General features: G+C 40.4%; 1 protein-coding gene across 1 annotated transcript in view; it reads left to right on the plus strand.

Annotated features, from left to right (window-relative positions):
* Window positions 1-16,338, plus strand: part of niban2a (niban apoptosis regulator 2a) — a 35,739-nt gene that overhangs the window by 11,817 nt on the left and 7,584 nt on the right. The window contains exons 6-8 of the mRNA XM_032539568.1: window positions 10,334-10,449; window positions 15,194-15,298; window positions 15,388-15,550. Of these exons, the coding sequence (XP_032395459.1) occupies window positions 10,334-10,449; window positions 15,194-15,298; window positions 15,388-15,550 (384 nt within the window). The remainder of the gene's footprint in view (window positions 1-10,333; window positions 10,450-15,193; window positions 15,299-15,387; window positions 15,551-16,338) is intronic.

Here is a 16,338-nt window from a genome sequence, read left to right on the forward strand (position 1 = left end):
GATACGGGGTGCCAATTTTCTTGAGCGGATATTTGGAGCCAATACTGCTTTTGGTCCCTCAATTTACAGTACATCATAAAAATGTAAACCCTGCCACACTGGCTTCGTTTTCGGGATCTAATCTGATCTTAATGCCTTCATTTAAAAAGGTGCCCTGCCACACAAAACCGTTTTACTTGCCGTTTTTTGAAATATGTTATGTCCATATGTGTTTGTGTTATATTGTGAATGTGAAAATGAACTGCTACCTCCTCTATCAGCTCTAGCCACTGAAAAGAAATAAGAGGAGAAATCAGGCTAATTATGGCGTTTTTCCATTAATGGTACCTGCTCAACTCGGCCGCGGTACTGCCGTGACCTTATGTGACACACACACACACACACACACACACACACACACACACACACACACACACACACACACACACACACACACACACACACACACACACACACACACACACACACACACACACACACACACACACACACACACACACACACACACACACACACACACACACACACACACACACACACACACAAAAATGTGAAAAATGTGTTGCTTTCCATTCTCGGCATGTGGCTGTTGTGCCACAGCCATAAGACAAATTTAGTTTCAAAATAAAATAGAGACAGCTAAAATAAAAAAAAATTTAAAATTAAAAAACGCTGGCTAAACTAACATGGTTACAAACCCTGTTAGCACCCATCACCAGCCAATGGCGGGTACTTTTTCAAAGGGGAGTAACTTTGCCTTGTATACCAGCCACAGTGGCAGGTGGATTATAAAACAATCCTTGTAAGGGATTACTATTCATGAGCCCCCCCCATTTGCGCTGGGTAAGGATATTGATAGCCAGGCTCTCATTGACTAGCAATACCACACTAGAATGGCTTGAAACAAGGTACCCAAGGAATTTTTTCATGTCTATGGAAGAACTTCAGATTTTACCACAAAGTAATAAAATACGTGTGGCTGGGCACCTTTAAGGACACAAATTTTCTTTGTAAATGAATAATGTATCGTGAATAAATAAATGTTCTTCCTTAAAATACAGGATAAATGAGTATACACACCCCCTGTTAAATTCCCATAGAGGCAGGCAGATATTTATTTTTAAATTTTATGGATCCAGGATACTATGCATCTTGATAAAGTTCCCTCTGCCTTTGGAAATAAAATAACCCCACATCATCACACACCCTTCACCATACCTGAAGATAGGCACGGGGGTACTTTCCATAAAATCATCTCTCAATGCAAATCAAACAAGCCATTATGCTAACTGAAATAAAACCATGCCAATCTCTAGGTAGGGTGAATGGTATGTGATATTTACAATACATTATTCTTTCAAAGACAATGGGTGTCCTTAAATGTTGGATGTTTCCAGTTCTTTTTAATTGAGTCATTAAGATCAATTTCCAAAAGATGTTTTTTTTATTCCTCTTTTTAGTCAACTTTAGCATCGGTATGTAAACTTAGGAGCACATGAGAACTGTACAGACATAGAAGATGTTTGTTTTATTAGGGTGGAGAACTGCTCTGGATCCGTTTTGAATGCGGTTTCTTCTTGTGATGCCATGACTCATGTGTCATTGTTTTAAGGCAGACGGCATAGACATGCCTGAGGATGTGCAAACATAATGTCATCCATTTTCTGGTCACGTTGTTGTCAAACTTAGAGCGACAACTTAGGGCATTTTGTAAAATACCTTAAAGTGTTATGATTGGCCAAACCTTGTGTGTTACATGGAATGTTGACTGATAGTTATTACTCATTTGGAATTGGCAGGTGTGTTTAAAGTTAGCAGTACAATGTAGTCCAGCTGCCTTCATATGAGGAGAGTCAAGTTTAAAATTTTTGTGGTTGTGTGCGTGATTGCATGCATGCACATGTGTGTGATCTCATTCATTGTGCTTTAGAGTTAAGACTGAAAGAATCAGAATGAGCAAGAACCGTGGAAAAGTTAAAACAATACAAAACTACAGAGATTCAGCGATAAACAACTACTGCAGTGAACAGGCTCAGGCTTGTTTGGATCCTGCTGGCTGCAGAGGCAGGTGTTGTTGACGGAGACTGTAGATCAAACGTAGAGCATTCATAAAAGGTCCTCATACAAATTGTAAATTTATGATCGTATCTATAAGGTATTTATTTACAAAAATCCTACAAGTAAAGCTAAAACATTACTGGCTATATTCATTTTCCAGTTTTTCCTATTCCAGGGATCTTTGAATCTAAATATTATTATTGAAAATAAATCCAGTTATATTTGCTACAGACAATACCCTAACCACGACAACATCTTTACATTATGGCACCAAGATACACCCTCTTGGTTATTAACAATACTATCATTATTATGACTATGACATAAGACACGCTGGCTCTATGCTCATCACCAGGCTGGCTCACAAAGTTGCCCAACCTGATTCAAACTTGTTTTGCACTAAGCCACCTATCATGCTAATGCAGCATGAATTCAAAGGGTTATCCTTAACTACACATGACAATGCTAGCAGCTGTCTGTCATCAGTATTAGCCCTTGTTTCAAAGCATCCCATGCAAGCCCACAAGTTACAGGCGCCAACAAAAACAGTGGCATTTTTCTTTCAGTTTAGTAAAGCTTGGGTTATATCCAGCAAAGTGGCAAATGTATTAAAATCCCAACACTAACTTTGGTGCACACATTTTCTGTCTGTATCCAGTCAAGCTCAACTGTTACTTCACAACACTCCCTGTTGGGGCATGCTCAGTAAACACTAGAGTCCCTGTTGTACATTCCAGATCAGATGTGAGGCTGGGCCAGTGTGGACCGGCTTTTATGTTCCGGTCTTGTGTTGACACGCCCAGTCTCACCTCTGCCATGTTGGTGTTTTGAGGAAAACCAGAACCGGAAACAACATTTTCTAAGGGTGATTTTGCGCACGCACGCACGCGCACACACACACGCGCGCGCACACACACACACCCACACCCACACCCACACACCCACACTTTAAAATGATGAAATTAACACCTTTTGGAATATTAAATTAGTAGCTATTCTGTTTGGCGTCTGAGGCTTTGCACAGGTTGCCTAAAACACTAAAGTGATACTTCTAAATCTTACAGAGCACGCCAGTTGTGGTACAGAAAATACTGCAGTGCCCATAAAGAATAAACTGCTAGGAGCAGAAGCTTCATGCAAAGCAGTTTATCAGCTGAACACTGACACTATTCAGCTGGCTTTGATAAGTCAAAACCACAAGTTAAATGTTCACATTGACACACTGAAGATCTATTTGAATCCAGTAAAGCTTGTGTTGTATTATCCTCAATAGCTCTTCAATAAAATGATCAGCTGCTGCTTTGCATCGCCTTAACACAATGATTTGCAAAGCATCCCGTTAATAAGCTCAGTTAACGTGTGACCTCATTGCAGAATTCTGCACAACACAATATTGCAGCCCATCTGATTGGTCAACGTGGCAGTGTGAATGTTCGCACCATAGAGTTACACAAGGTCAATCTGCAAAATCTATAAGACCCTTACAATAGATCGTTTGGGCAACAACTTTACTGTTTACCTTTACACTTCTAGTTACACAATAAGTAGTTAAAAAGATTTGCTCTGGATGGTTGACCTTCAGCAAATAACTGTTGTGAAGCTTTGCAGAGTGGAGTCACCGTGTCCCTGTACTACTATAATTAACCTGAGGAAAATCTTATTAGAACTGAAATTGCCCCCAGTAGGCCCAAACAAAATAATGCAATAGTGTCGCGTCTGAGGTTAGAGTCATCATGAACTTGATGATTTATAGTCCTGATTTGTTTATAATTCCACTAATGTTATTAACAACAAATGTCATAAAGAAAAAAAAAAGAAGAAAAAAAAGACTTTTGTTAGTTCCAGCTTCTCAAATCTGAGGAGTTGTTCCTTTTTGTTTTGTATCTTTCTTAATTTAATGTTTGGTTTTGAAGTGTTGGTCGAGCAAAAGAAACAATATGAGCACATCCTCTGGGGTTCTCAATACCTATCATTTACAGTTTTACAAGTAATCAATTTATTGAAAAAACAATTGAGAGATTACTTGATTTAAAAAAAAAAGAATCCTTAGTTTGGGCCCTTATGATGGTTCAGTTTGTGCAGCAGTCCAGCAGCCAGACTGATGCTGCATCACATTAGTAGTCAAAGACTGCTCTGAGCTGCTGCTGGGCCACTGGAGAACCATCAATCACAGGCCAGTACCCACCCCCACAGCCTTTAAAACCAGCCACCAGGCCTCTGCTCTGATCCACAGACCTCACATTAACTCCACTCAGCAAGAAGAGACGTGCAATGGGCACATTCGAAGGACGGTAAAAGCACAAGTCAAGTCAGGTTTGTGGCTAGTCAGTAGCAGAGCAGTGTGCTTCTCAGCATGCTATATGGTTCAAAATGCTGACATTTATGTACTCTATGGCGTCATTGCCCGGCAAGACAGAGTATAGACTAATACACAAACCAAAACAAGGCGTACTGTCCAGCATTCACTCAGTTTATCCTAGTGGACGACCTGCTAAAATCGTATGTCAGGACTTCCTCAGTCATGTGTTTGCGATGTCTGCGGCTGATGGTATGTTTCAGTCAGTATTTATTGTACTGTGGGTTTGGCTGGTTCCACAGGGCTGCACCATATGGAGAAACCTTGCTCATGCATGTCGGTGGGAGCAGCAGCAATGTGAGGGTTTAAAACCTGCTTTGATGTGAAAGCAGGTGGCCTGACGCTGAAGTCTAATCAGACAATATTTGACTTCCAAATGCTTAATGAGTTTTAAAATGTCAAATATATTTAACTCTGAGCAATATACACACTTCTGTGAAGGCCTGGGAACTCAGCCACGGCTACTGCTAAAATCCCTCCAACAAGAGGGTGGTGAGCAAGGCAGGGAGGGAAATGCCTCAAATAAAGAGACCGTGGTAAGTGCTGCCACATGTTCTATTTATACACAGTACACAGACACACAGTGCAGAGAAACTGCAATCTGTTCCCTGATCTAGCTGGCTTCAAACATGGAGAATGTGTAGCATTTACAGGCCTGGCATTTTACCACCTTCCACTGCAAGGCACGTGCTTTTATCCGACAGTCATAATCAAATGGGACTCGGCTGCTTTCCTCCGACTTTCAGTACCTCCATGATGCCAGGCACGGACTATGCTGTTTGTTGTGTTCAATTTTACATGGAATGTCGGAATTTCTGGGTTCCCAGTTGGAAACTATACACGTCTACGGGAAATGTCACGGTCGGAAAGATATAACATTATTGCTCTATGAAAGACTTAGACTTAGACTAGACTTAGACTTCTCTTTATTGATCCTTTTGGGATGACTCCCGCAAGGAAATTGAAAATTCCAGCAGCAGTTTAGCAAGAAAAAAGAAATTAAAAATAGATAAAAGAAAGACGTATAAAGACAACAAAATAACAAAAATGAATACAACAACTAAGAACATTTGTCAAATAAACAAACAAAAGACCATAAATTATTATTAAAGTGTCAGTGTTAGTCCAGTATTAAGTGATAAAGTGATAAAGTGACTAGGTGTGAATTATGTCCAGGTGTGCGTGTATGTATGTATGTATGTGTACTGTGTGTGTATGTATGTTACTGTGTATGTATGTATGTATTTATGTATGTATGTATGTTGTATGTATGTATGTATGTATGTATTATGTATGTTGTAGTAGTGATGTATGTATGTATGTATGTTGTCCTCTCTGCCTATTTCCTCCTCCCCCCTAGTGAGGAGTTGTATAGTCTGATGGCATAGGGCAAAGGAGTCCTTGAGTCTGTTGGTCCGCACTTGGGAAGGAGCAGCTTTCCACTGAACCGGCTCCTCTGGGTGCTGAGGCGGTGTGCAGGGTGGCTGGCATTTCAGTAATAGCCAGCAGTTTGTCCAATGTCCTCCTCTCTGCCACCGTCACCAGTGAGACACTGACATTGACAAAGACAAAACCTAAGGATTTTACTCGATAATTTTAACCAAACAGATTTTTTTTGGCACCTATAGCACACATGCGTATCACCACAAGCCTGTAAACATAGAGGCCTCAATGAAGAGAAGGGAGAGCACTGCAGCGCTTGGGAGCACTTTAAAACCTATTTTATGCAGTCTGTTTAAAACTCACAGAAGAAAGTAGTTGCGTTTGTGATGCATTCGGCTCGTAAATTATATGAGAACCAAAGTCATAAAAAAAAAAAAATCAAATTTATTTAAAAATTAAATCGTGAACAGGGTGAATCGAGATCGCGATTTTACAACGATTATTCGTGCAGACCTACTTCAAATGATGCCTGGTCACCTGCCAACATGATTATTTTTTCCACTGCGCCTCTATCCTTGTGGGTCTAGTGAATTCTTATGGAACAAGCCAACACAAGACCCTCAGCCTATCAAGAGTTAGTGAGCTGGGAGCAGAGACCGCTTCCTGTCTGCCTCTCCCCCACCTCACTCCTTGGTCACTTCCCGTCTTTGTCAGCCTCCACTGAGTCACAGACTTGCAGCCAGAGACAAAACAACTTGATAGGAAAAAGACTTATTCTGTTGGTAAACCTACTATTCAACCATTAGGAAGTATAGATATGTACACTTTTCTCTCTAATTTTGTTTGGACATGGTGTCCACAACAGCTTAGACTTACAAACTTTCTTTTTTGGGGGGGGGGGGGGGGGGGGGCGCTATTCCCACAACATAGAAGTATAACTGTGTGTGTGTGTGTGTGTGTGTTGTGTGTGTTTGTTGTTGTGTGTGTGTGTGGGTGTGTGTTTAGGTCAACAAGGCCAATGGGATGTAGTAGGTTGCACGGTATTGAAATGGGATATTACAATCGATTAGAGTATACGATATTGATATTAATTTCAATATTTTAAAACATTTAAAATAGGCCTGCACAATCGATTGTTAAGAAATCTTGATTCACCCTGTTCACGATTGAATTTTTAAACAACTCATTTACTTTAATTTTTTATTTTTTTAATGTCTTTGGTTCTCATTTAATTTTACGAGCCGACTGCATCAGATACGCTACTACTTTCTTCTGTGAGTTTTAAACATAGTGTATAAAATAGGATTTAAAGCGCTCCGGAGTGCTGCAGTGCTCTCCCTTCTCTTCATTGAAGCCTCTATATGCTTACAGACTTGTGGTGATGAGCAATGTGCTATAGGTGCCCAAATAAAAATAAATTCTGATGAAAATTCCCAAACTGTAATAACCTGGTTTAGTACTGCCAATTTGTTTTGTCATGGTCAAACAATTTGTGGCAGAGAGTCACCAATTCTAAGCAAACAATTGTTATTCATATTTTTCCCCAAATCTTGCAAGCCTAATGTCAAATTACAAAAGTTACAGGAAAGCGCATTGTAACAATATTCATAGATTCATGACAATATAGTGTACAGTGAGACTTGTTTGTGGATAAGTAGTTCGGCTGGACCACAGGTCGGTCGTAAATGAAAAATATTCAATCTATCCGTCTCCAAATTCTGCCTGCACTGCCTTTTATAAAGTTGTGGGATAGCTACGTGGGAGAAATAGGTGTGGGATGGGATTCGGTCCAGTTTGCCCAATTCATTCTTTTTTAGCCACTGTGTGGATGAGCATATCTGTGGCCAAATAATACGCTATAGCATTGGTGATTTTGGTATGTCTCTTTGAGTTCTTGTCGTACGTTTTGCCACTAGCAAAATCACCCGCTAGTGAGGCTTGTTTGGCTAGCTCTGGCGGATTAACTGCAACAGGTTTTCTTTGAAAGTGTGTTCTCATGATTCGTTCCGTTTTGTTGTCTCTATCTAGTTCTTCATTTAGGGCGTTTTCACACCGACAGCCTTTAGTTTGGTTGAATCAAACTAGATTTTGTTTGCCCCGCTGACGCGGTTTGTTTGAGCAAGTGAGAAGAACGCACAAAACGAACTCTGGTGTGCACCAAAAGCGTACCGAGACCTGCTTGGAGAGGCGGTCTTGGTACGCTTTCAATCAAACTCTGGAGTGGTTAATTTGTGGTGAGAACGTGATCCGTACTGAAACTGCACTCCTGTAATCAGGTGTGTTTAGCAATCTGCGATCCAACAGTGCGGAAACTGTAGCAGCTTGCAGTGTTTCTATCACAGAAATACACTGTGGTCAAGATGGCCGTCCGTCATCGTATCTCCGTGGTCAAACCAGCTGCCGCTAAAGTTGGAGACAGACGTCGGCAGCGTGAAGTCTCGGTGACCAGAGCAGACGTAGTAACTATGTCTGATCATTCTAATGAAATGAGCTGGTTTGACCACTAGACCACAACACAGGACCTTCTTCCTGTATTTACTTTCCTGTTCCCACCCCAGACAAAACAAACTACAGGTGTGAAAACTGTCACTCTGAAATATGCACACACGCCACGTGGTACGCTCCATATGGTTTATCAGGTAGTGGCCCGTGCGCTGACGTACACTAACACGTGTGAGTGGCACGGTAAATGGCCAATGAAACGTGATCATTATAGAGTTTCAACAACTAAGCCACACAGTCAACGGACCGGATGCAGCACTTTGCATAATAAACAAGATTTTGCATACTTATTGTGACACTTTCGATATATTGTGCAACGTGATTTGCGATAACAATATTAAGTCAATATATCATGCACCCGTAGCATGTAGGCATGTTGACAACTTAACAAATTTGTGATGGTACAATCCTTTTTGGGCCCGTTTTCTTCCAGCACAACAATGTATTTCTTTTGCCTGTAATGACATCTGTCATAAGAGTTAGCCTATGGGCATAGGTTGTTTTGGGGCTAGTCATTTCATTACAAAATTAGTGTCATTGCAGTGTATCTACTTTAACTTAAGTTAGGGGTCCAAATATTTCTTCCACCACTGCAAATTTAAAAAAAATATATATATATATTGCTGCCATTGTTAAAGTTGAGTTACTGCATATCATTGACTGTAATAAATGATGGGAAACAACATTTCAATGGGGACTGGGGTTGGCAAACAGCAAACCTATCCTTTAATTACATATTCACGCATCAGAAGGACTGACTCACAGTGAAGTGCCACATGTAAAACGCACAACTGTAGCATCAGTCATTTTTATTTTAAGGAAGAGCTGCTCTGAAGAAAAACTGCTAATTATAGGGCTGTTTGTTCCATACACCTGTTTATACCCTTTTGTGAGCAAAGTAAGACTTTCCGCACGCAGTGTCCCTCAGTGCTGTGCCATTAAGAGAGGCAGCTAGTGTTGTATTTTCATCAGTTAAAAACACAACCACATGGTAGGAACAAACTTCCTAAAAACACATGCATGTTGCTCAATGCTTTGTGAGCTGCTTCTATTGTCTTGTCAGCTGGGAGGGGCCGTAACCATGGCAACCACAAGAAACCTGCCCTCTAACAAGCCAACATCAGACTGTTTAGAGGGATGACCCAACTGTGTGTGCGATTGGAGCCGAGTGTGCATGTGTTGTGCTACCCTCCAGCTACTGTTACTGACTGTACTGCCGACCATAATTAGCCTCTCCGAGAGTCCCACGGAAATGACTTAAATGTTATGGAAACGGTTGTTAATGTGGGAATCTGCAGGAACCAATGAAAAGTCCACACGTTTGTTCATCTCATACCAAGAAAACATCCATTTAGTTGTTGCAGACTGTCCATTCAAGAGTCCATTCAACAAAGCATCCCCTCACACACTCTTTACTGATAGCTATCGTTTACCTAAGGCTAATTTATTAGCTGGTAAGTGGCGATTATTGGCAGCCAACCTTCCAAAAGAAAGCCCGATGGTATTAAATAACAGACCGTTAACTGTTGACCAACAAGCATGTAACGGAGTCTCAGTTCTCCGTCCGGGAGCCTCTGACACAGTGACAGCTGTAGGCTTGAGCCGAGTCATCAAGTGTCTTTAGTAGAGCAAGAGAGAAGGAAAACAAACAAGCATGCAAATGCAGCCAGAAGAATTATCTAGCTAATTATTTATCGTGCGATTAATTGACTTACTTGGCCTACTTGTAAATTACTCCCAATAATTAAAGAAAAACATTATTTGATTCATTAAAATTGCATCCCTTGAAAGTTGTTACATTTTTCAACTTGGGGCACCTTGGGAAAAGAGTTACCGTCAAGCTCTGTGTTAAGATCTTCTAAAAGAGGGGAGAAGGGAGTCTTGTTTCTGTAATGTTTCCATAGACTGTTAATATTAATGGACAGCGCATCCGGTTCGGCAAAGTGCTGCAAATGCGGATGTAACTTAAACCTACTAATATACAGTCCATGAATGTTACCAAACTGCTCTGCTGTTTTCCACCCCCAACAACAGGTTTGTCAGAGGACTGCACAGTTCAGACGCCAGCCTTCACGGACGCTGTGAGACTTCACAGACAAGCCAAGGGACACTACGGGACCTGGGATATGATGTGCGGGACACCCCCACAGGTCAGGATCTCAGATTACAATACTGCCTTGTCCCCACTCAGAGGCTGGATCCTACACAGTCTGCATTTCTAAATCTGAAATAACAGGTCCACAAGGCCTTTCCCCATTTTAAGTTAAACATACTGTTAACTTGGCTATCACAAAACCTTGCACACTGGCACAGTGTCTTCACATCACACACAACTTCCAGTTGAAGTTGACTCTTGGAGGTGTTTGACGTGGAGTTGTGACATCAAAGAATGATTGATTTAAGATATATTAAACAGATAATGCAGAAGCCAAGGGACGCATGATATAATGTTCAGAAACATGCACTGACCACACTCATTGCCGTAGTGCCCACTTTCGATGGTTAGTTGTCGATGACAGCTTCAGCAACTGTATGGCCTATTTCACGATTCTGTGAACTATTTCAGTAAAATACTCAATCGTATTCCAAACAAGCTGCCATTATGCTGCGTTTTCAAATTTGGGAAAAGCCAGAACCATGTGACACATGTCCAATCAGCTGCCGGTCGACCTCCCTGGCCCTTCCCCTTTGCAATTAAGATGGCGCCTATTTAGGATAGGGTAGAAAACTTAAATTTTTCTGAATGTTTCATTTTATCCCAACATGTATTCAGCAGCTTTTAAGTCATTTTAGGATATTTAAAAGTTGAATTTAGGGTAGGGTCTATTGTTTCACACTGAACTTTTTGACCGTTTTTAAAATAGGGGTGTGACAATACCAAAAATTCAGTAGTCTGTGGCAATACCAGTAAAATAACACGATTCTCGATGCCAAATTTGATACTATGGTAAAAAAAAGAAAGGCTTTTTTAAGAGTCCATGTACTTTAACTTGAAACATGAAGTTCTTTATTGACATGTTTGAATCTAAATCTCACAACAAAACTTACAAAACGTGCAATAGAGCATAGAACAACATAATAAAGTGCAATTAATGGTCATGGTGCAACAACTAGTGTCCCCAGACTTCCAGACATCTTTCTAAAGGTACTGTACAAAAACAATGTTTCAACAACAGTGTTTCTAACAGTTGCGTGACCAGAGACGTTACAAACCTCGGGTAAATATTGGAGAAGTATTTAAAAGATGGAGACAGCATAGAGCCCAAAAAGGGCCCATTAGCTTCAGGCTAATTTATCACAGCTACAATGGACAGGCATTTCATGTCATGGCAAAAATAATCGAGACACTGGCAGTAAAGTAATCCCGCTTGGTCCCGGCCATGAATGTATGGAGAGAACGGTCCTGGCTAACGGCGCCATGCTAACCCTGCTAACGTAACGGGAGGAGCAGGAAAGCGTCCATGGCTGTTTAAAACGTCTAGCCTGTTCAGCGGCCTTGACCGACAACAGTGAGTTATTTGAAGCCAAGAGAGATGGGGGCTGTACATCGGAAAGAGATCACCGTGAGGTCGCAGTGAAAGTGACGTTTTTTAGGTCGGGTAGAATCTATCTCTCCATTGACTCACGTTCATATTTTTTTAGAAAAGACATGTACCGGAAGTAGAATGGCGTGACTTCAGCCACTTATTCCTAACCTAAGATTCCTAAGATTTTCTGTCAGTCCCAGTGAGTACCTGTCCAAAGATCAAGTCAGGACCATAGTTCAACCTATTGAGTGGCAACAATGATGGATGACATGCTGTGGTAAAAAGATGCATGGCTGCTTTTCAGAGAAAGGTTTTTCTCAATTAATATAGCTCATGAAAACACTCCATCTACTTCATGAGCACACACCCTTTCTTCACACTAAAGTACAAGAGTGCACCTACACAAAATCTTTAAAGGGACTGTCAGCAACACAACGCAACCCTCAACATACCAGCACACACACACACACACACACACACACACACACACACACACACACACACACACACACACACACACACACACACACACACACACACACACACACACACACACACACACACACACACACACACGGTATCCCCTCTGAATGAGTCTCTTTCAGTCTCCTGCTAGTGCTTCATAGTTGCTCTGTGTGTTTATGGCAGTCACGTTTTCTTCATTAATTTCCATGTTTCCTGTGTGAATCCACATTTTTCTCTAGTTCCCTGAACATTAAAGTGGGTGAAAATGTAGTAGACCTACACTTCTGGATTTCTTCAACGGGAGCAGATGACAGTGCTATGAGAGATTTTAGGAGTTTATAATACAGAGTAATTTAGGCAATATAGTAAGACATTTTTTCATTTTTCCTGCCTCTTACTTTCAGACATTCATGTGGATTTGTAATCTATTCTGTAAATACAGAAGGATAAAAAATAAGCTGCAGATGACCGTCAGAACTGTACGCAGTTATGAGTTCTATGAATCCTGCAGGGAAACCCATAGAACAAAGGCTCAGCTGTTTAAATGTAATTGGCAGTAAAGGAAGCGGCACAATAAACACAAGAGATAGGTGCAAATGTGAATGTGACTAATTATGTGTACAAAAGAATGGAGTTGTGAGTAACTATGTTTAAATTCCTGAAGCCAATTCATATTTCCCTGAGCCATGAGGAAACGCCCCAAAACAAAAACCAGCTCACCCTTCACAACCATTCATAGTCAAACACGAATATAATTCAAATGACACTACTACTCAGAGCATTTTCAGAGCCGTTACACCACAAGAAGTAATCCATATAGAGCAACATAAGAGCAAAACTTAACAGCCAGTTAATAAAGCAAATAGGCCTTTCCCAGGTAGACATTTTGACATGTTGGAAAATCATAGGTGTAAATAATTAATGGCTGCTGCCTTGCTTTCAGGACCCTGGTATAGTAGCTGGGGCACCTAAACATAGGCTACCTACGCCATTGCTAATGTCATTAATAACTCCATATGTCTGCTGTGAAAAGGCTAATTAGCCGCACAGTTAAGTGATATAGGCTACAACCCATACCATAAAACTTAACAGAGCCAAGGAGACATACAGTAAACTGGCAATAATGCAGTATGATAGCACAAGTAGCTAGCTAACACTTACCTTAAAAATGTGACGCACACAGTCCCCACGGTCTCAGGCAGAAGACGGGAGGGCAGGAAAACATGGTGTGAGGCCAACAGGTGATTCAACGGTGAAGAAGGCTTAAACACAATGATTTCTTCCGCAAAACAGTCCTGGAGCAACATTCTGAGACTGTTTGCATGCTAGCTTGACTATGAAATGATATTTAGCAACGGTAGAGGTATCATAAGATGTTTACAGCTGAATTACAGCACAACATTCAAACAGCATTGAAACGGCCACACGTAGTGTGCGGGGGCGGGGCATTAGCGGTTTAAATAGACCGCCCTTTTACGAAAGGTGCATTCAATTTCTGTAATTATAGTAAATGGTATGTCACGTGACTGTGGCAGAGCGTAAGATTTTACCATAGATAGACCGTTAATTTTACTATCAATATATACAGTCTATGGGTTTGACTCAAATTGTTGGATTGCTGTAGCTAGCAGGTGCATAATTTCAACAATACATTTCCAGCAGAGTGATGAAGCATTTTCGGCGTGTTGTTTTGGTTGTTTTCAGGATATTTTCAGACATCATTTTTTTTTTTTAAATCTTTTTTTTTTGCTTTATCTAGAAAACAAAATATACACAAAATATAGCAATATGCTATCCAGTGCAGACATAAATCATGCACATATTGATAACAGTTAAGGAAAGAAGTATATTTTTTATTTTTTTTAAAGAAAATATATAGGCTATGTTAGAAGGACAATTGTTCCTTTTTATAATAATATTCAAGAACGAATCATAAATGGGCTCGAGGGTTGAGATTGGGGATGTTAAAACTGGCACAGAATATATTTAAGTATGATATATCACAGCCAACAATGCAAAAAATAAAGAAGGCAAAAACACAATTTGATTTATTTATTTAAGCCTAAATCCCATTCCAGACAAAGCGTCTTTTTGACAAACAAACTATAACATACCTGTTATTTGTCATGTCTTTCTGATCCTTAGCTGCGACTCTGCGAGTGTCGCAGCCAGTCATTACCCAGCAACATGTTTCACCAAATATTTAGTCCAGCTTAGTTAAACCTTATGGAGGTGCTGAGCTTGCATGTGTGCTTGTGCGTGTGTGCTTGTGTGTGTGTGTGTGTGTGTGTGTGTGTGTGTGTGTGTGTGTGTTGTTCGTTGTGCTTTCCTGCCTCTCTGTGTCCAGCTGTGTATCAATCGCCCCACTGTGTCCATGTCACCACAAAGGAAAGAGAGGCTGCTTGTTTTTGAGATTCATTTTTTGTTTTGCTTTGGGTGGAGGATATTAGTTGTTATTTGACTACACCTCTAATGTAAAAATACCCAGTTGGCACATTGCCATAGTAACTATAAGTGTAACTGGTGGAAAGAAAAGGCTAATGCAGCTCACAGTATGAATTGAACAGAATGAAGCACCGTTTTAATCTATTATGATACAGACAGATTTATCATAACCTTATAGAAGGAAAACTAGAAAGGCTCTCTTAATTTTTTCATACTAATGTGTAATACATTCAATACAAACTTACAAATAAAAGTGTATGAACACATTTCTAAAATCACAATAACAGTGGTAAAGTGTTTTTTGTGGGGTTTTTTGCTTGTCTAATGGGGGGTTACTTTGTTGTATTATGCTGTGCTTGCTTCTTGTTTTGTTTGTTTTTTAACAGAAAAGCTATAATTATAAGTAATAAGCCATAATCATAAGTAATTATAAGTACTGTATGTTGTGTGTGTACAGATTCTGGCTAATCTGGTGATGGAGACCCTTCATCCAGAGCTGCGAAGCGTGATTGGTCCTCGTCTGAAGGGGAAGCTGCAGCAGAGGCAGAGGGATTGGATGTTGGTGAGTTCCTACCATACGGTACTGTTCACTGCAGTTATGCCGTCCAATCCCTGGAGAGACTCAAACAAGTCCAATGTCTTTTCCTCTAGATCTCTGATGCTGTGTACAGGCAGGTGCTGTCTCAGACCACCGGTCAGTATGATGCACTGGTCGACGGCTGTGAGGCCCAGAGAGCTCCACTGGACGCCAGACTGCGAACCGACATGGACCAGATCATCACGTCTAAGGAACACGTCAGCAGCAAGATACGAGGTGACCAAAGATTTACATGCAACAGTCTTTTCTTTATTTAAAGCTCGCTGAAGAGTTGTCATGGTCTGTTAAATGTGACATACAAACAGAGGTGGTCTACATGTTGCTTCCATTCATTTTTAGGCTGTGAACATGATGCATTTTGTAGATACGTTGAGTACTTGTTGTCGGATGTTAACGTAACATTTTACACTGTCCAGCAGTTTGTGATCAGAAAATTGCTCCCACCATTAGGTAGAGATGTTTGTAGGGAGTTCTTGTCACAGGAAGCACACGTCTAGGCCTATGAGTGAAATGTGTTGTTTCTTTTTAACCATTATGTCAAAAGCAATTAAATGACTTAAATATCTTTCATTGTGAAGCACATCCTAACTACACATTGACAGACTGTAAAGTGGTGCTCAAGTTGACTAAAAAGAGGAATAATAAATAAAAATCATATTCTGTAAATTGATCTTAATGCCTTAATTAAAACAAATTTGGAGTAAAACCATGCCAATCTCTAGGCAACTTTATCAGGATGCACAGTGTCCCGGATCTATGAAATAACTGGCCTTTAAAAATAAAAATCTGCGTGCCTCTATGGGAACTTAACATAGGGGTATGTATGCATATACTCTTTCACAAAGAAAATTGGTGTCCTTAAAGGTTGGATTTTTTTCATTTGTTTTTAATTAAGGCATTAAGATCAAGTTCTAAAAGATGATTTTTTTATTCTTCTTTTTAGTCAACTTTAGCATGGGTGTGTAAACTCATGAGCACCACATTAAATGCACTTTTCAATCAGA

This window comes from Etheostoma spectabile, chromosome 16, assembly GCF_008692095.1.
Source record: "Etheostoma spectabile isolate EspeVRDwgs_2016 chromosome 16, UIUC_Espe_1.0, whole genome shotgun sequence".
NCBI classification, from domain to species: domain Eukaryota; kingdom Metazoa; phylum Chordata; class Actinopteri; order Perciformes; family Percidae; genus Etheostoma; species Etheostoma spectabile.